Source organism: Raphanus sativus, chromosome 5 (assembly GCF_000801105.2).
Source record: "Raphanus sativus cultivar WK10039 chromosome 5, ASM80110v3, whole genome shotgun sequence".
In the NCBI taxonomy this organism is placed as follows: Eukaryota; Viridiplantae; Streptophyta; class Magnoliopsida; order Brassicales; family Brassicaceae; genus Raphanus; species Raphanus sativus.
Genome location: NC_079515.1, coordinates 30415927 through 30435891, shown reverse-complemented (window position 1 = coordinate 30435891; position 19965 = coordinate 30415927). Strand labels below are relative to the sequence as shown.

Genomic DNA, 19965 nt, shown 5'->3' with positions numbered 1-19965 from the left:
GTAAACTTTATAATAAATACATATTCTAAGGAACTTTTACAACAGCGAACAGAAAATACGCTGTTGTAGATGGAGAAATATAATAGATTTGGTGAATTTATGTAATACATATACATAAGATACAAGAACAACAAAAGTAATTAAAAAATTACAAATAGTTGTTTTAAGGAATATGATTTTGTATGACTATACATCATACGGCGCTCGGCCATGGACTGACAGAGAGGAGAAAGAGAGACCTAAACCGGGAACCGCAAACGCAGCCGCTTCAGCCGTCATTCGCTTCTGAATCGCTTCGAGCTCAGCTCCTGCTTCTGCGAACTCTTTCACCAGATTATGATAAAACACTTTGATCTTCCTCACAAGTCTCACGTAGTGTAGTCTCAGCCATCTCAGCTTCATCCTCCTCACCATCTTCTTCAACGAGAATCCACCGCGTTGCACACCAAGACGCACCACCTGTGACTTACGACGGCGGATATGAATCTTTCGGCGACTCCTAGACCACCGGAACACGGATGTTGCTGCGACGCGAGGATCCATCTGGTTAACACCTAATATTGAAAGAAGAAGAAGAGAGAGAATGAGATTATTATGTTTAAAAAGAAGCATTGAGAAACTGATGTATATATATATATATATACACACACACATAAATGTATTCTGTGTATATACGTTTCAGTTTTGGGGTCAGTACATGTAAGATTTTATGTAAAATTGTATTTTTCATGGTCTAAAATCTGAATGATAAAATACTATTTTTAGTGGTTTTTGTTAGTACATGCTGATGCGGTTTTTGATATAGTGGATATGGCCTATATACCACGACACTTCGACATAAAACTCAACGGGACCGCACATCAAACTCATATGTTTATTTTCTGAGTCTAAATTAATCAGTCCATATAGATAAGTTAAATAAAGACATCAAAGCTGCCTTAGGGCCACAATTTGCATTTGCCTTTTTCTCTGGGTTAAATTTATTCTTCTAAAAAAAACTATTCACGATCAAATGCAGCTATAGTTTTTTTTTTGTCGGCAACTAAAAAACAAACTCATACAGATTCTCTCTGAATCAAATCAGTAATTCTACATTCATATATACAATAAATGACGGTTGCTTTCTGATGAGATTGCCCGAACTTAAATTATGCATCTTTGGTATATGAATGAGATCCGAAGTGATAAAACTTCTTTTAAAAAATTATATCTTTCAAATAACCTATAATTTATAAAGGTTTTGAAATTATCTTTACCAATTGAAAATAATTCGTTACAATTATAACTGGAACTGTTTTAGATTTCACATATAAGATCGTTTCTATCTCCGAATGAAATTGCGACCGACTGGCTCTTGTATTCTTTTTTTTTTTAACACGGCTCTTGTATTCGTTGTTCCTATCAAATCATCGGAACTTTCTAAAGTATTATGCCATCTTTTCATGAGTAGGATTCCTAAATTTTTCAATTATCCATCTGTAAAATACTACCTGCCTGTAATAGACAGTACACATTCTGTTACCAGAAATGCAACTATAGTTTAGAGATTATATTTTTTTTGGAACAAAACAGCATGTTTCCGTAAAGCTATGTTAGAAAATTATCGGGTTGCAACATATTGAAACCTAAAGGACTTTTATCGATGAGAAACTATTATTAGTAACAAAAGTGAATAATTTAATTATATTGAACTCCTAAGTAACTGAATTATTACTTGAGTAACAACTACTATTTATGTATTTCTTAAATATTTGAGGGTTTCTCAAACTAAAATATATGAAAACCTCTTGTATATCTCTTTTTATCGTAAACTATACTATTTGAGAATAAAACGTTGAAGATGTTATAGTAAAATTAATCTACACCAATGAATAAGGAATTAATATAGAAAATAGAATATTAAACAAACAAAGAGAAACAGTTACGAGTTAAAAGTATATATGATCAGTTAGTTTGTTCAAGAAAATACCAATTAGTACATCAGAAATGGGCAGGACATTTTATGTTTTCTATGTTCCCAATAATATTGTAAAGGAAGGATGGCTTAGTTTAGAACGCTCGTGTAGAGACCATGAACTTGTTTTTATGTCTTCCCTTTTGTGAATCAATCAAACATAGCTTCTTATTTAAAAACGTTAGAGATATACCTGGTTTCTCCGTATGTTGGTATATATGTTTATTATAATCTATACAATGTTTTTTTTGGAAAATTAATATATACAATATTGTTATGATAAACACTAAAAAGAAAAGCTCAATGATTGCGCTCAAGAGTCGCGCGCGGACTTATATACATAGATCTTCCATTTTGGTTTACATAACTTGAATACTATAATTTAAATTCCATTTTGGTTTACATAACTTGAATACTATAATTTAAAGGATACTTTTCCATATGGTAATATTAGCTATTGCTTAGAAAACTGTTCGCGTTTAACTCGATTGATTGACTGTGTTTGTTTAGTATGCCTAACGAGTTTGAATAGTACTCATGTTTTTCTAAATCTGATAATTTCAGATTAAAATAATTGTTATGCACACGTATAAATCCAACATCAAACTGATCAGTTAAATCACCAAAAAAGCATATATATAAACCCCAAATAATTAAACACAACCCATATGAGTGTCAGAGTTGTCATATTGCGAGAACAGATCAATAAGAAATAACATGGTCTCTCTTTTCAAAGAAAAAAGAAAAGAAATAACATGGTCTTGGATGTCTTGTCCAGAGTTGAGCATATATATTCCAACCATATTACTTAATAATTGTAATACCATATATATATATATATATATATATATAATGTTACGAGATGGTGATAAATATGGCATCAAATTTGTAAAATATTATAGTACTTGTAAAAGGGTCCAGTGACATAAGCTATGATGAAATATGTTTACTTCATGTGCAAGAGATAAATAATGTAGATACGTGTTTACGACATGACTAACCTTACGCATTGGTCTCCATGATGGCACATACTTACATAGCTCTATCATAGAGAATATAATATATATCACATGATAACTATTGCAATATGCGTATGTATTTGTTTACAAAAAAAAAATATGCGTATGTATATTCTTATATTATCTATGTGAGACTTTAGACAGTCACCAAGAAAATGATATATTTGACTTCTTGTCCTTTTTTTAAAATTTTTTTTTTTGGTAAACTTGTCCTTTTATTTTGTCATTAACTTCTTATTATTTTCTGTGTCGAGAGTTGATACATAGCGCAGTTCGTCCCGGCCAGCCTAAAAAATTGGTAAAAATGACTGAATTTTTACATACACCGTATACATCTTGATTTAGGATCCTTTTAGTTATCAAATACACATATCTAATTAGTGACGAAGCCAGAATAATAATTGACATAAATAATGTTATACATGTGAATTATTTATTCAACACGTTATATTATTCTAGGAAAAAGGTATGTTTCTCAGTTTATGTTGTTACGTTGCAACCAAGAGCTCTTGGCCTAGTGGTAATGGAACTCCAGCTGGAGTGCCCGCCCTGGGTTCGAGTCGCCTTGGCCACCTTCCCGCCTATAACCGTGCGTGCCCGGATGGAAGGCCTCGTGGGGATTAGTCTGGGCTTACCGTCTGGGAACCCCCACGGTTATCAAAAAAAAAAACAAAAAAAAAAAAATGTTGTTACGTTGCATGAGAGTTGAAAATCAGATAACAAATATATTCTATATATGTATATCTCTCTACCACAGATAGCGAAACAAGTGGGTCAACATTATTGAGTTTGTACTATCATATCACTAAGGTGAAAGACTAATATGGTCTAAAACCTGTTAATTATGTAGGGATGCAACCAGAAAACTGGACGCTCAAGAGGGGTTTGTTTCCTTCGCAATCAGCAGGTTTTGTATTCTTCAGTTCATGTGTGACCGTTTGTTTTAGCCCAACGGCCATAAATGAAACGAATGGTAAGAATAAATCAAAAGGCAGCTTTTGTAAACTTTGGTTTCTATGCATTTAACTGTATGATGGAATGACTAGCGAATCGTAGCTTTTGCGGTATTATGTGTGTTTGCAGCTCATATAGTATGAATTGTTTGGAGTTCACATGTTTTTCTGGCTGATTAGACTTTTGATATAGTATTGTCAGTAGTATAATCTATGTTTCCTTGACCTCATCTCAGGTAAATGGTTAAGTAGTAGTGTAGTACACAACTCAGATGCAACTGGGCGACAAAAGGTGCTACTTTTGGCGAGGACAAACATATATCTGATGGAAAATGTGCCGTTGAACTTACAAACGGCGCAGAGGATGGTAGAGAGATCTAAAACGAAGAAGCTCCTTTTTTTTTTTGCTAACTCGCTCCTGAAAATGATCCTCAATATACCACTTTGTATGTAGGAAACCTCGCTCCAGAAAGTAAATTCTCAACTTTTTAGGAATCTCTCATTATAAACACAAAGAGACAACTTTTGCTGGTTTTTCTGACATGTCGTGAGAGTTGTCACATTTGCAAGTAATTCAGCTTGATCTACACCGCACGTTCCATACACTTGCGCTGGAGTGATTGAGGAGGTCCGTGTCCAGCAAGACAAAGGCTTTGGTTTTGTGTGATATAAACACTCATGACGAGGCTGCTCTTGCTATTCAATCTGGCAACTCTGCTTGTAAACTGGTTTCACCGGTTTTCACCTAAACTCGTCTCCATGTTTATTTGATTATTAATTGCAGTGTTCATGGGGGAAGCAAACCAACTCCAACAGGCACAGCCCTAAACTCACTTCCCCCACCAGTGCCAGTCCCTGGTCTATCTCCAGTTGACCTCTTAGCCTATGAGAGGCAACTGGGTCTAGCCAAGATGCATCAGCATTCTATAAGACATGTCAATATAGCTGGAGCAAGTGCAGCTATGTACGATGGTGGCTTTCAGAATGTAGCTACGGCGCATCCGCATCTCATGTACTATCAATAACAAACTCACTCTGGTCTCTTGGCTGATCTACCTTGTTTTTTCTTCTTCTACCGAATTTTATCATTATCTTGCTTTTTTTCTAGACCTTGTTCAGCGTCATATATGTGTCTCTCATTTAAAGCCGTTGATTATATTGCTTAGGTTGTAAGCTATGATGAGTCTGTTTGGATTGTAGTCCAAGCAATAAAATAACATGAAATAAAAGAGTTTCGTTTTGAGATGGAGTAGTATTGTATTGTACTACTGTGTATTAAAACTTATGTACAACTTTTTTTTTTGTTATTTACATAATTACATGCTTAGCTTATTGATATATTATACAAACCACTGAACCAGTATCACTTTCTCACTTTCTCGTCGGTTTCAACGGTCCAATGCGCATGCGTTGATCACAATCCTGTATTTTCGTAAACACAAAGCAAATGAGACTATACGTAAATGTTGCAATTATATAAGAGAATTATTATTAAAAAACAGAGATAATTATATTAACCATTCATAAGTATTGAGACTTGCGGCATCGGCTTCACCCGCGGAAGGTACTTTCTCGGCGCTAAATGGTCCAAAGTTATCACATGGTGTCCCCGCTGCATAGATAGTTTATAAACCTTTTCATTTGTCTTCTTATAAATAATTTTTTACTAGTATAAGATAAACCTACCATTCGTTTATCTTTAAGAAATAACAATGGTTTATTACTATATAGTACATATGACGCACATTAATAAAAAGTATTCATTATGTTTTTCTTTAATTTAATTTCACATGCTTTGAAAAACTATTTAGGCTCGGAAATTTTTTGGGTGTTGGAACCTAACAGGAGTGGGAGTTGGATTTGGAGAGCTCTGTGCAAACTTAGGCCTATAGCTAAGGCTTTTGTTCAGTGCAGAGTCAACTCGGGGATAACAGCAAGTTTTTGGTTGGATAACTGGACTTCGTTGGGTCTCCTCATTGATGTGGTAGGCGAGACGGGCCCAGGAGTTACAGGGGTGAGTATTGATGCGGTAATCGCAGATGTGTTGAATGCAGATGGTTGGGTGTTTGAGAAGAGTAGAAGCAGGAACCCTATTATCTCTTTCTTGAGAGAGTCTCTCCCACTTTCCCGTCCAATCATTGAGTCCGAGGAGGATGATTTGTATGTTTGGGTTACCAATGGGCAGAGTAGGTCAGAATCCTTCTCCACTAGTGATACATGGAAGGCATTACATCCTATGGTGTCTGAAGTTTTTTGGCATAAGGAGATATGGTTTTCAGGGCGGATTCCGAAGCACGCTTTTTTGTCTTGGGTGGCAGCAAGAGACAGAATGGTCACTAGAGATAGACTCATAAGATGGGGGTTGAGGGTCTCAGCGGATTGTGTTCTTTGCACAGGGCAGGAAGAAAGTAGACAACACTTGTTCTTTGATTGTGAGTTCAGCAGGAGAATCTGGACTTATTTTGTCAATAGAATGAGTTTATCTCCTCCTACTCAGTTTGAAGAAGTGCTCAGATGGTTAAAGAAACTATCAAGAGATAAGAGGAAAGTTCTGCTTGTAAGACTGATTTATCAAGCTTGCTTATATTTGATCTGGAAGGAGAGAAACTCTAGGATTCATGGAGGATCTTCCCGTCATTCAGGTGCAATCATGGCGGAGGTAAAGCAGGTAATCAGGTCGTGGCTAGATCCCATTGCTCGACTTCACAATTGGAGTCAAGGAGAAGAATCCATTTTGTCTTTGTGGAGATCTTTTTTCTAGTAGGACGGTGAGTTTTGGTGTTTTTCTGTTTTGAGGTTTTATGTTGGTTTTGAGCTTGGTTGTAATTGAGGTGAGTTAATGAATAAAACGTAGTTTAAAAAAAAAAAAAAAAAAACTATTTAAAATCCATCATTACGTAACACCTAGAAACCTTGCAAAATGAATACCAAGTTTCAATGGAAATCACTCGTCTTTTTAACATTTTCTTTTGTGTAGTTTTAGAGGAAAGAGGAGAAATAATTACGGGTCAAAGGCGTCCCCGGGTTGCTGCTTGACCCGATCGGAGAATCCGGTACAAGACCCGGATCCATCTTCAATTCCCTGAGACCACGGACATTGTTATTTCCCTTGGTAACAATTAAGTTTCTTAGAGGAGATCGGACGGTGGATAGAGAATCAAGCTTTCTCAATTTTCCAAGACCACTTTCCGGCGCCGGTCCGGCCACCGTATCATCCCACAGCTTGTGTAGGAATCCCATCCGATCAAAATGTTATCCAAAAATATAACAACAATATATTTATTTGTTTTACAAACTATATGGGGTTTTTATTTTATTGTCTCTTATCTTCTTCTGCAAGGAAAATGGTTTTATAGAGGTAGTAGAGAGGTTAAGGGAGAAAGAATATTTTTAGTGAGGTTAATTATTAGCTTTACCTTAATTAAGGATGTTTTAATTATGGATCCATAAATATGCTGACTAAATCAATAGTTATTTCTTCCTAAAGGTCTCTCTAATGTCATTGTAATTAGACATGGTGTCTTCTTGTTTCTAAACAGAAGTTTCTAAGACATTCAAGTTCAAAGCTCTGTTTATTTTAATGTGCCCATGTTTCAGACAAGACAACACAACAACAACAGCATGATATGATGATCATGATCATAGTTCCCTAAACCCTGCCATAAACTTCAACATTTACACATTCCACAAAGCACAACAACAACAGCAACATCAAATCCTAATCCAGCAATCTAGAGACGCTTTCAAATCATTGCAGTATCACAATAAAAACATTTTTTTTGTTTTGTGTTCAAATTGTCAGCTACTTACATCGCCATTATTCTTGACATCATCGTCATCATCATTGATCCTCCTTGGCTTGCTCCTCTCCTCCTCTTGATCGTTCTGAGTCATGTCCATCTGAGTTTTCAAAAACTGCATCCTCTGCAACTCCATCTCTTTAACGAACTTCATCCTCTCCTTCTCCAACTCCATCATCAGCTTCAGCTTAGCAGTCTCCGCCTTCTCGTACGCCTCAGTGAATCCAAGAATCGCCTTGGCCACATCTCCGACCCCACTCTCCTCATCCATCTTCAACCGCTTCGACACCACCAGCGGTGGGAGACTCTCAGCGGAGTCATCAGGCTCAGGATCAGACTCAGACTCAGTCTCGGACGCACTTCGTTTCCTAAAATGCCACCTCATCGAATCACCACCAGAGCTTCTCTTCAAACCAGTTCCTTTCCCCTGGCGTCGTCCCATCGGAGCCGGAGCCTTAGCGTTGCCGCCGCCTATCAAAGCCTCGAGCTTTTTGAAGAAAACCCAATTGCTAGGCCCATCATGACCAGAAGCGATCTTGGCCTTCTCAAGCTTGTACTTCTTCTTAACCGTATCGATCCTGTTCTTACACTGAACATCGGTCTTGAGGTACTTGCATTGACGGCTCTCGTTCACAACCTCCGCTACTTCCTTCCACTGCTGCTGCTTCAGCGTCCCTTTCCCTGGCTCCGAGAATCTCTCCCCCCACGCTTCGATTAGAACCTTGGTCGCTTCCTCGCTCCAGCAATCGTCTCTTCCTCCTCCTCCTCCTCCTCCTCCGCTTCGTCCGTTTCTGCTGCCTCCTCCAACGGAAGGAGTGGGGACCGCTAACGCGTTTCGCGACGGAGATTGAGGCGGTTTCGTCGCCGTGACGTCGTCGTTGGTAGGTAAAATCGGAGGAGGAGGAGAGGGAGGTGCTGGTGAGGAGGAATCTCCAGGAGATTTCGGCGAGTCTTCTTCCTCCATGGATTTTGTTTTTTTTTTCAGATCTGAGGATTTCAAAGGTGTTTTGAGGGTAAGAGAGATCTGAGATTTTTTTTATTTTCTCACCGGCGAAGGGATAAGGTCACCGGATGGATGCGTCATCTCCGTTATTGACCCGATTCGTAATTTACGAAATCACCCCTTCACACTTTCCCTTGATAACATAACAGAGACTTAATTTTTTTACTGCCAAGGTAATGTACTATTTCTTTTTTCAACCGATTTTTATAAAGCCCAAGGTAATGTACAATTACCATTTAAATGGCTTTTTAAAAAAAAGTTTTTAGATGATTTTATGTTATTACTAGGGTTAGCCCGCCCTACGGGCGGAAAGTTATAAGAAAAATTATTTTATATGATTTTATATTAATTTATAAAGTATTTAAAATCATTACAAAAAAATATATTATAGACAAACAAATAATTAAAAGAATTCCAAGATCATAATGTTATTTTTAATAAATATGTTTTGGTTTGAATTAAAGTGATATAATATACTTTAATATTAGTGCAGTGGGTGATGTTTATAATCTTAGACCAAAGAATATAAAGGAAATTTTGTGTATTTTGGCAAAATGTAATTAACGAAAAACATATATAAATAATTTAAAACTGACTAATATCATCAAAGTGATGCTGCATAATAGCAAGAAAAAAGTGAAATATACTTTATACTATTTGGATAGAACATGTTTTTACAAATATATACTTATGTATTTCACATATGCACCTAGAAAAAAACTCCTACACAAATTCATAAATATTTAAATTTTGTCATATAAAAATGAAATACATTTTATTTTGGAAGGTTTTAGTAACAAAAATAATTTTTGATATTTATTTTTTGAATTGACTATACAATAACTAAAGAAAAAAACAATTTATGTTTATAAATATTTTTGTTATTTTGACTTATTTATATTTTATTATGTTTACTTTGTAAGTCTCCTGTTACATGCTATTTACTATACACTTGAGGTCAATTTAAATATGTTTTTTACATTTTGAAACTTTTGTTTTTGTAACTTAATTAATTGTGAATCTTTTGTTACTCCATGAGAAATTGATGTTGCACTATAATTTGTACAAAACCCAGAAGCACGCCAAACTAAATGAAAACAAACCAAATAAATCCTAATACACTTGTCTTCCTTCGTTCAAAGAGACATGTTTGACTTTTTATCAGAGTTGAATCCATAATCCATATCTACCTGTTTTCTTGAGCAAAACATTTTGTTGTTTCTGGAATATATCGCTTTTTTCCGTTGGTGTTTCAGAACGGTCCAAATGAAGCATCGTCCAAGACTCACACCTTGGCTAAATTCACAGTAATCTTTGAGACCGTGTAGTTCCAGAAGTTACTTAAGAGATCATCCTCAATACTCAATTGTTTACAAAATCAAGCTCCTCTCCTGTTCTTTTTTTTATATATAAATTGTATCAGACCTAGTATTATTTGTAAGACTCATATAGTTTTAAGTCATTGTCCTCTGCCGATCTCAACACTTGCTTGCAACTTGTTTTTTTTTGTTGACGGCTTTAGTATCATCTTTGTTTAATAAATCCAACTGATATTTATGATGAACAAACTGTTTAGCAGAACCAAAATCTGAGGATATATCGTCTAAAACAAATCCAAATGGTGACTGCAGCTGATACTTTTTACAGCATTGAATCTTCCCTTTACTTAATTCTTTAATATTTTTCAAGTGATTCAATGGTAAACAGAATCACAAAGCTGCCATTGGATCAATCTCAGGAACTGGCCTTGAAAACAAAGGGTTGTACAAAAACAAAATGAGTTCACAGTCCTTCTAACCACTTAAAACAAATGGCTTTGTGTCTGCAGAGCTTGTCCCAAAACGTCTTTGGAGTCACTATGGTTAGTTCGTTTGCATTCTGAATGTTGAATACACACACACACTTAAAGAGAAAAGATTATGTATTTTTATTAGAATGAAAACTATTGCACGATATGGTAATAAATTAGAGACTTTAAAAACAAAAAGCAATCAGAGATATCTACTAAAACACTCACAAAGTAGACATTATTGGTAGGAGGAGAATGTTGGTTTCAAGCACCCATGGTGATGATGAAACAGATGCTTTCTCCCTTCAACATGTAATCAAAGGCCTTGTTGATCTCAGAGATGTGAGCGATGAACTTCTCAAGCTCCATATCCTTGTTCATGTACTTTTCGACCACCCCTGGAAAGTCAGTTTTGGGTTTGTAGTTCCCGAAGAAAGTACCCTTGCGAGTCATCTCGTTTAGCATGTTCATTGGATGAGTCTTGAAGGCATTGTCTTTGCTTGGCACACCAACCAGCAACGCAACACCCCAGCCCTGAAACAACATCACATATCGTAGTTATGAATGGTTTGGTCTGAATACCGAAGCATAACATGGTGAACAAATCCAAATGCTTGAATCATGGCTTGAATGCTTCCAAGAATTTATAAATTTACAGAAACCCATCGGCCTCTGCCAACTCCGCCACCGGCGCCTTCATCTGCTCGACGACCTCTTGAGAAAGCGTCTCCGGCACTCTGTACAGCTTCGCCTCCACCCCCTCCACTCCCTCCGCTCCCTTCTTCATCCTCTTAGCCAAGCTCTCCACGTGTCCGTACATCGAGTAGAACACCACGAAGATCTTGAGCGGCGGAGAGATCGTCCTCGCCGTGATCACCGGCGTTGTCGTTCCCGTCGTCGTCCGATCGTCCTCGATTGGGATCGTAGCATCGTCGGTTCCGGGACCATCGGCAGTGGTGGTGGCGAGAGAGGACGGCTTCTTCTTCTTGCTGGGAACGCATACGCCTCCTTTCCTCATCGTGATTATCTCCCAAACTTCCCGTCAACCATAAAATCGATTAAAACTTAAAAAGATTAAAATAAAAACAAAACAAACTAATCAAAAAACTCTAAGCGTTTTTTTATGAAAACAAAGAACAATACCAGCGATGATAATCACGATACAGTTCGCCGACAACAATTAATCAGACCAAATAAGTTTTTTTTAAAGAAAAACACACAAACAGAAAAAAAAAACCTTAACAACATGGAAGCAATAACAGTACGATAGGCAGAGGAGAGATATGTGGTTATTTATACATGATTACGCCGACGAACAGAGATGAAATTCAAGAGAGTTAAAGACGATTAAAGATGGAACTCACCGTTAAGGATCTGTATCGGCTCACCGCCGTTCGAAGAGAGTGAAGACGACGAATGGCCAAACCTTGGTTTCGTTGGACTGGGAGATAAACGGGCCTCAATTACAAAACGCGATAAACGGGCCTCAATTACAAAACGCGAGCCAAAAGCCCAACAAAACCAATACGCCGAGTTTCATTAAACGTAGACGCGTGGCACGCTGTAGAAGAAAGTATTTCTGACGTGGCATCCTAGGTGGACGCCCCAGGAGGAATTAAAAGGCTCTTTTATATAAATAGATATGTACCGTGAATTTAAATAAAACTAGGCAGTCCTCATATACAGATATAAATATTTTATAATTATTTATTAATACATATATTACTGATAAAAATGAGAAATTGTATGCTCTACACACACAACTTATCTCCTAATTAACTCAACACCCTAAATTCCACTCCATAACACTTTGGTTGATAGTCACCAAACTTATTCCATCATGGACAGTTTGTTAATTTGATCATTATTCTTGAGTTTCAAGCCAATTGACTCTAAAACAGTTATAGTTCTTATTAGTGTTTTCATTGGAAACTTTTAAATATTATATCTTTCTGAATTTTATTTGTACATTATATTCATTGTTAAAAATATCTTATATCAGTAAAATTTGCTAAAATAATATGATAGATGCTATTATGTATAAAATTTGCTAAAATAACATGTCTATATTATTGAAACAAAACATTTATTTACTTATAAATCCCGAGAAATACTAAAATAATATATTAAAGTATATTTTTAAACACAATATGTAAATATAAATTATCTTAAACATATTTATTTTCTATAATATAAATAAATTTTAAAAGTGTATTATAGCAAATGTATAAATTAAATAAAAACATATTTTTTGAAGGATGTTATATATTTTATTATTTCATATTGTTATTTTATTATACATAACTCGAACTATATTAGTAAGTAAATAATATTAATAACAAATTAAAATGAATCAAACAAATCACTATATATTAATAATTCTGAATAAGAAATATAAACAATAATCTTATCGAGTTACAAATATATAATATTAAATAGAAATTATATATTTAAAACATTTGTAATAATATCAAATACATTTTATAAAATAAAAAAATATTTGCACGGATGTACGGATTAAAATCTAGTGTTTTCTTAATCTGCCAACAAAACATAATAACTGAATGTCACAACAGATTTAAAACTGCTCAGATAATCTTAAACTCAAGGGCTGATTGTTTGTTTTATTGCAAAACCACAAATATGTCTCAGTTTTCTCTGTCTTGTTCGTTATTACAGTAGCTCATTTTTAACTCTCTGAATTAGATAAGAAAGGGGCTAGCTTTATCAACATGATAAAGCCATTGATTCTCCATCTCTGATTCCATTTTCTTGATATCATAGAGACTCTATTTTGATCTGCCTCGACATTGTAGCAGCCATAGCTTCCTGTATATTGACTGTAATGTCCAGAGGAAGGAAGAGAAGCTCTCTGAGATTGTTTGGTCCAACCACTTCCGGATCTGATCCCCATATCAAATGACCAACCTGAAGATTCCCTTCTTGTGTCAAATGCTTACCGTCGAAGAAGAGATAATCTTCAGGCTTGGCGCACACATAGTTAGTAGTGCAATTGCTTCCATTGACAGAGCCAGTTCCACAACAAGCAGCCATTCCCGTCTCAAATGCTGCATCAGAAACGAATAATTGTCACAAACTTATGAATTATGATGATGGGATCACATTGTAAAAGACTCACTGTAAGTCTTAGACTTGATAACTCTGTTCTGAATAGAGCTGAAGAAGTCGTAAAACGAGTACTGGAAACCACTGAGTTGTCTTGAAAGTTCAGCCAAGAGCTGCAACAGCTTCTTGTTGTGCAGCTCAGCCATTTCAGAAGGCAACCTCACGCATTCCTGAACATTTCCATTTGTTTGTTTCACGGCTGGTAAGCAACCCAACGGTGCCAAGTTCTGGAACGCGAACTTCCTACCTCCAGACCCATAAATCACCTGAAAAGAGGGTAGGTGAGAGAACATACAGAAAAAAAAAACATATAGGGAACCAATCAAAGTTTGTGTGTTTATTATACCTTTAGTTCTGCTTCTATAGCAGCGACGACTCGATTCACAAAAGCTTGTTTCTGATCATCAGAAGGATTCGGATTGTTCTTGGCATAGTTCAAGTAATCATCAGAGGCAATGTAGAACAAGTAGATAGCTTCAGAACGTGCTTGAGCTGTCCATTTGTTCTTGTTTTCAGAGAACTTGATCACTTGTTGTGACAGCGTCATCTGTTAACCATAATTATCATTCAAAAATATATTTAACCTATATAAACTCCCTCAAACGTTGACCTCATTTCTACCATCCTAATCATGCCGCGCTTTTACCAGAAACCAGAAAACAGAAACAAATTTCATAAATCTCCACATTTCTATATCTACAAACCAAAATTAAACCAGAACCGAACATTTCTAAAGCTACAAACCAAAATTAAATCAAAATCGAACGAAAACCCAATATGTAAAGTAAACTACAATTTATACGCTTCAAAAAAGTTAACTATAAAATAACAGAATATCTAAATACAAATATCTAAATTAATATAAATAGAATGATTATATTTAGCTAATAAAACTATTTGACAAAATCTGAATAATTTTATCCAAAATACTTAAATTTATTCAAACTAAAAGTTCAAATTACCAAATATTTTTATTTTAATGATTCGAAATAATCCATAACACTTGAATCGAACTGGACCAGAATCTTTTTTAGATATTAACTGTTCTAAATTTTGCTCAAACCAAATCAAACCAAAACCTAAAAAAAAAAAACTGAACCGAACCAAACCAAATCCCGAACTCTCTCCTTAAATAAAAAATATTTGAATTCTACAGTGCGATTAACGATCAATCGAAAAAGCTAACCGTCTCCGGAGGGGATCCGAGAACGGTGGCGTCGGCGATGGCGAAGCTAGCTCCGTGCGAGAAATCCGCCGTGCCACGGAGGATCGGAGGGATTTGAGGAATACTCATGAAACTAGCTGCTTCGAACAAACGACAAAAGATCAGACTAACTAAATCCCAAACGAGTATGAAGCCATCGATCACAAAAATTACCGAGATAGTCGGGAACGATGAGACCATCGGACCACCGTCCCGTAGCCTCTCCTAGAGTGACTCCATACGGAGGAAAGCTAGCGTCGACGCGATTCGAAGAGACGAACTGTTTGTTGCCGGCGTCGTAGAGACCATCGCCGAAGACGAAGAGCGTCTGGGCCAAGGAGACGGTTGAGAAGTGGAGAAGAAGCAGAGAGATGAGGTGAGTTTTGGGCTTTGCCATTGAAAGCGACGTCGTCTTGTTTGATCTGAGTTTTACGGTCGTTCGTTGGGGTTTAGTAGTATCACGGTGAAAAAACACACGTGATTAACTTTTGCATTTGTTTAACAAGTTATATTAAAAGTCTTTTCATTGTATTGGAAGTGGAATTGTTTGTTTAATCATCTTTTATTTCTTTCTGATACTTTTCATTGTTAGTCTTTTAGAAGTGGAATTATTTGTCTAATCGGTAATTAATTGCATGAATAAGTCCACGTAAAACGAAGAAGTTCCCAAAAAATAATGTCCGATCAAGAAATATAAAATCTTAACGAAGAGGAACAATACAACATTTTAAAAAAAAATAAGAGAGAACCTAGTTTAATGAACCATAAAACAAATTGCTGAACATATCCACATGGTCTTTTCTGCAAAGAGATTCATAATCACTTGTTTCATTATTGAGCTGCGAACAAGCTCGGACCAAAGACGAAAGTATTCTGAGATGGAACGCTTTGTCCACGATTACGAACTAGCAAACAAGATCATATTTGTTTTCTAACTTTTTTTTTTGCTAAAATAAAGAATTAAATCCGGGTCTATTAAAGACACAGATCTAACCTCCACGTAGAAATACAACCCACAGATAGATCTTTTTCTAGACATTCAAATGAACTGAAAACAATAGTCCATATCCGTGTGGTCAGTGGAGTTTGAACCCGGGTTCACCGTAATAGATTTTTAATTTTCTAAAATGTCATTAGATCACCACCGTCAGTGGAGTCCGCAAACAGTCAAACACGCAGTAAAGACATTTTTTACCAAAATATTTCGGTTCATTTTTAGCATTTTGTGGTCCCCTCTTAAGAAGCAACGTAAAGACTGCAATAGTCTTACCCTTATTGTTCTTCACAGGGCCGACCCTGAACAATGCGTCATGAAACATTTGTAATAGGACTCCGAAATTTTTGAAAAAAATTACATAGACATAAGTCTCCAAAAAATTTTTTTAGGCTTCTAAATTTTTTTCTTACATAGATAATGCAACAGACACCCAAAATCTCAGGGCCGGCCCTGGTCCTTCAGCTGTCCTGTGGAACGGTATCGTCTTCGTTCGAACGTTGTCACCTCGTGCAAGATCTCAGATCCCTATTGTCATCGTCGCGGCCACTACCACTATATAGGAGTATTATATATTTATTTTTTTGTTCACTTACTTATTTCTTCATGTTCTTTTTTTCCTTTTGCTTACATTTGACATGTCTTATTTTGTTTCACGTGGGTTAATTAGGTTCTCGTTTTTTAAAGTTTATTTGGCCTCTAATATGCACGATCCTGATCCGGGTGATAATAAATAGATTTTCTTATTAAAGAAATATTAAAACCAAATACATCGTGAGAAGTTACCTTTGAACTATATGATTAATCAATAATAATAGGTTCACTCGCTTCACTTTCATTAGTGCGTATGTAGTTGTAAGAAAATTAACCTCGCGCGACACGCTAGGTTCGTTTAATAGTATATTTATTGTAATTTGTATTAGAAACTATATTTGCAATATAAATACAGTGAACCGATCCACGAACTTAAGCACAAAACAATCTTCATCTCTCTACTCTCTCTTCTCGATGGCGATCAACTGTAATTTAGTGAGTGTTATAGGGCTACTTCTGGTACTGACACTGCTCCAAAACCCGGTCACTGTCGCCGGACAAAGAAACTCGGGGGCGGCCTTGTTCACGTTCGGTGACTCCAACTTCGACGCTGGAAACAAACAGACTCTCACCAAAACTAGTGTTGCACAAGGTTTCTGGCCGTATGGAAAATCTCGAGATGATCCCAACGGCAAATTCTCCGACGGTTTCATTGCTCCGGACTTCCTCGGTACCATTTTCTTTTTGCCTCGAAACCTTAATTTACATAAAGAGTAGTTGTACCACTTAAAAAGTTAATTAATAATCAAGGAGTGTTGCCACTAACTCAACCAAAGTAGTAGTAAAACTAACACTAATAAACATATGAAAAATGCAGCAAAATTCATGGGGATTCCGATCGAGATTCCACCTGCACTTGTACCGAACGTCAATGTCTCACGTGGAGCTAGTTTTGCGGTCGCTGATGCTACTCTCCTCGGAGCTCCGGTGGAATCTGTAAGCCCATCTAATAATTTCTTATGTATAGTGTATATATATTTTATTAACATTCAGGTATATATTTTACTAAACTTCAAGAGAAATTAATTTTTTTTTACAATAGTATTCGAGATATATCAGTCTTTTTCACCCCCATTATTGAAAGCGGTTTTGTTTTGTGTTCATCGTCACATATAAAGATCTACAGCTTAAAATCAATAAGCTATTTTTTTGTTTGTTTTGATTGTAGTCATAATATTTATTTTTCTTTCTTTTTAATATAGCTGACTTTGAGTCAACAAGTGAGGAAATTCAATCAAATGAAAGCAAACTGGAATGATGACTTCATCAAGAAGTCCGCGTTTTTGATATACATTGGTGCAAATGATTACTTGAATTTCTCCAAGAACAACCCTAACGCCGATGCATCTGCCCAACAAGCTTTTGTCACTTCCGTGACCAACAAGTTAAAGAACGATATTAGCTTGCTATATTCATCAGGAGCTAGTAAGTTCATTATTCAAACCCTAGCACCACTGGGTTGCTTACCAATCGTCAGACAAGAATACAAAACCGGGATGGAAAAATGCCATGAACCTCTCAACGATTTGGCTAAACAACATAATGAAAAAATCGGACCAATGTTGAACGAGATGGCTAAATCCGCTCAAGGTTTTCAATTCACCGTCTTCGATTTCTATGATGCTATTATTCGTAGGACGCAGAAACCCTCCAGCTACCGTGAGTTGGTTAATTACAACTTAATTTCCAGCTGTGAATGATATTATGTGAATATTCGTATATATATATATATAACCGTTACAATTGGTGATTACTAGGGCTTTTCATGACGAACGCATCGTGTTGCGGAATTGGGACACACGATGCTTTTGGTTGCGGTTTACCTAACGTGCATGTGAGGCTATGCGAGTACCAACGATCTTACTTATTCTTTGATGGGCGTCACAATACCGAGAAGGCACAAGAGATGTTTGCTCATCTTCTTATTGGAGCCGATAAAAATGTGATCCAGCCAATGAACGTCCGTGAGCTCGTAGTTTACCCAGTCGATGAAAATATGACTGAGGAATGGGTGCCTACAACGCCAGCCACTGTCCAGGCCAGGGACTCTAGGTCATCTAGCCATGGTTACGAGTCCTACTGAGTCAGTGCAAATCAATCTCTTGTAGTCAATCTGGTTTTCCCAAGGGTCGCGAGTTAACTATATCATGATGTTTTAGTACTGTGCAATGTTTCTTTTCATCTATAATAAAAGATTGATCTTTTCAATTCATATTATGTATTGGATTGATTCGAAAGTCTATCAAGGTTCCGCTCGTCCTCTCATTTTCAAATCCTTTATCACTCGTAATTGATATCAATGTTCCTTAACTGACATGTCAATACTATTTTGTATTTACACTGACTTATAATTCAAAGTGTTAAGGATGACAACGTCCTGAGCAAAATTAAAGCCTGAGAACTTTAAGGTATCTAATTCTCAGACAACAGGCATTAAAAGAAAATATTATCAAGAAAAAAAAACAGAGACCACCAGTAGGTGGCAATACAGAGCATCTCTTCGGACAAGCCAAGAGCCCATACTTCCATCACAAGCGCCATGGCTAAGCAGATGATCACTCCTCTTGCACTAACAAGCTCCAAAGCCAGGCAGGACCTCCTGCAGCAACATAAGATTGAAAGCGATATCACACTCGTGGCAATTAAATTAGCCACCTTCTTCTTCTCACTTCTGACATGTTTCAACCTCCATTCGAAACAAAGGATCGTCGAAACTGAGTTGCAGATTGTTGGAGAGGAGAAGGACTTCGGAAGCATTCCTTCAATTTTCCGAGGAGGTTTCAAAAGATCACCTTTAAATCTAACATTTTAAAGCTAACACTTCATTTTTAATGGGATCTACAATTTATAAAGAAAAAGAAAAGTAGGTTTTGGGCCAATAAATCTGGCTCATTTAATACTTAGTTAATATTATACTTCTTCAGTTTCATAAAAATCACATCTATACTATTAAAGTACAAGCACATTTGAATTTTTACTCTGTTTACCCCTATTAAAGAGGCTTTCTTTTGTATTCATTAATAACATTTTAGACATTTTGCATTGTTTTCTTTTTTAATTGTTTTTGGTTTGTCATTAACCACCGGTTTCCTAATTCAATTTTGGTATGTGATTATTCTGTGTTTGATACTGCATCATTTTAATATTTTTCCAACCGGACATGTTTGAAACTGTATCGTTTTTTCTCAAACTATTTAATGGTTTGGTTTTAAACCGTTTTTTCCTAAATATAATCCCAACTATCTAACAAAAATTATTTATAAAAAATAAAAATTGTTTATTGGTTCAACCAGTGGTTCAACCGCAGGTCTCAAACGAATTTCAAAACACCGATCAAAACTATAAAACTGTTATATTGATTTATATTTAAAATATCTAATTCAAAATTAAAAACCTAAAAATACATGTATAATATAGTTTTACCGAACATAAATCTGGATATAAAATACATATATGAAACAGATTATATAAATACGTATACAAGACGGATTATATAAATGTGATTATATAAAATTTTCACCAAACATAA

At 36.0% G+C, this 19965-nt stretch overlaps 5 protein-coding genes and 1 long non-coding RNA gene across 8 annotated transcripts; 2 read left to right on the top strand and 4 right to left on the bottom strand.

Moving 5' to 3' along the window:
• Positions 1 to 49: 49 nt before the first annotated feature.
• On the bottom strand, positions 50 to 800 carry LOC108860174 (uncharacterized). Its single transcript, XM_018634077.2, has 2 exons — positions 782 to 800; positions 50 to 554 (listed from the first exon to the last, which is right to left on the bottom strand). Exon 2 carries the CDS (start codon positions 541 to 543, stop codon positions 187 to 189), a length of 357 nt encoding a protein of 118 aa, XP_018489579.1. The 5' UTR covers positions 544 to 554; positions 782 to 800; the 3' UTR covers positions 50 to 186.
• A 2680-nt stretch (positions 801 to 3480) lies between these two features.
• LOC108858756 (uncharacterized) lies at positions 3481 to 5166 on the top strand. The gene is made up of 2 exons (XR_008934452.1): positions 3481 to 3946; positions 4163 to 5166. It is a non-coding gene; the product is annotated as an uncharacterized LOC108858756 (long non-coding RNA).
• Positions 5167 to 5206: 40 nt separating this feature from the next.
• LOC108856179 (trihelix transcription factor ASIL1) lies at positions 5207 to 8828 on the bottom strand. Of its 3 annotated transcripts, XR_001950156.2 has the most exons (4): positions 7737 to 8828; positions 6932 to 7008; positions 5445 to 5538; positions 5208 to 5348 (listed from the first exon to the last, which is right to left on the bottom strand). XR_001950156.2 is itself a non-coding variant. In XM_018629919.2 (3 exons), exons 1-3 carry the CDS (start codon positions 8688 to 8690, stop codon positions 5341 to 5343), a joined length of 1056 nt encoding a protein of 351 aa, XP_018485421.1. In that variant the 5' UTR covers positions 8691 to 8828; the 3' UTR covers positions 5207 to 5340. The 3 variants fall into 3 exon arrangements, 2 of the variants coding, with proteins under 2 accessions (XP_018485421.1, XP_018485422.1); XM_018629919.2 differs by lacking the exon at positions 6932 to 7008 and having other exon boundaries at positions 5207 to 5348; XM_018629920.2 differs by lacking the exons at positions 5208 to 5348; positions 5445 to 5538; positions 6932 to 7008 and having other exon boundaries at positions 7478 to 8824.
• A 1804-nt stretch (positions 8829 to 10632) lies between these two features.
• Positions 10633 to 11984, bottom strand: LOC108860165 (probable NAD(P)H dehydrogenase (quinone) FQR1-like 2). Its single transcript, XM_018634069.2, has 3 exons — positions 11883 to 11984; positions 11175 to 11553; positions 10633 to 11052 (listed from the first exon to the last, which is right to left on the bottom strand). Exons 2-3 carry the CDS (start codon positions 11534 to 11536, stop codon positions 10986 to 10988), a joined length of 429 nt encoding a protein of 142 aa, XP_018489571.1. The 5' UTR covers positions 11537 to 11553; positions 11883 to 11984; the 3' UTR covers positions 10633 to 10985.
• A 1130-nt stretch (positions 11985 to 13114) lies between these two features.
• On the bottom strand, positions 13115 to 15430 carry LOC108859791 (inactive GDSL esterase/lipase-like protein 25). Its single transcript, XM_018633700.2, is given in 6 exon segments — positions 13115 to 13305; positions 13307 to 13586; positions 13658 to 13910; positions 13991 to 14191; positions 14831 to 14946; positions 15023 to 15430. Coding segments are annotated over 6 exon segments (1158 nt in total). The 5' UTR covers positions 15246 to 15430; the 3' UTR covers positions 13115 to 13220.
• Positions 15431 to 16810: 1380 nt separating this feature from the next.
• Positions 16811 to 18693, top strand: LOC108860487 (inactive GDSL esterase/lipase-like protein 23). Its single transcript, XM_018634357.2, has 4 exons — positions 16811 to 17106; positions 17254 to 17372; positions 17639 to 18095; positions 18194 to 18693. The coding sequence occupies exons 1-4, from the start codon at positions 16851 to 16853 to the stop codon at positions 18517 to 18519; spliced, it is 1158 nt and encodes a 385-aa protein (XP_018489859.1). The 5' UTR covers positions 16811 to 16850; the 3' UTR covers positions 18520 to 18693.
• The last annotated feature ends 1272 nt before the right edge of the window (positions 18694 to 19965 follow it).

Bases quoted from the DNA above. Each gene is read 5' to 3' on its own strand.
- LOC108860174 (XM_018634077.2), bottom strand. From the start codon at position 543: ATGGATCCTCGCGTCGCAGCAACATCCGTGTTCCGGTGGTCTAGGAGT.
- LOC108856179 (XM_018629919.2), bottom strand. From the start codon at position 8,690: ATGGAGGAAGAAGACTCGCCGAAATCTCCTGGAGATTCCTCCTCACCA. The intron at 5,539-7,736 runs GTAAGTAGCTGA...CTATCTATGCAG, and splicing joins ATGTCAAGAATAATGGCGAT to CGGGGACACCATGTGATAAC.
- LOC108860165 (XM_018634069.2), bottom strand. From the start codon at position 11,536: ATGAGGAAAGGAGGCGTATGCGTTCCCAGCAAGAAGAAGAAGCCGTCC. The intron at 11,053-11,174 runs GTAAATTTATAA...ATGTTGTTTCAG, and splicing joins GCAGAGGCCGATGGGTTTCT to GGCTGGGGTGTTGCGTTGCT.
- LOC108860487 (XM_018634357.2), top strand. From the start codon at position 16,851: ATGGCGATCAACTGTAATTTAGTGAGTGTTATAGGGCTACTTCTGGTA. The intron at 17,107-17,253 runs GTACCATTTTCT...TGAAAAATGCAG, and splicing joins CATTGCTCCGGACTTCCTCG to CAAAATTCATGGGGATTCCG. The intron at 18,096-18,193 runs GTGAGTTGGTTA...GGTGATTACTAG, and splicing joins GCAGAAACCCTCCAGCTACC to GGCTTTTCATGACGAACGCA.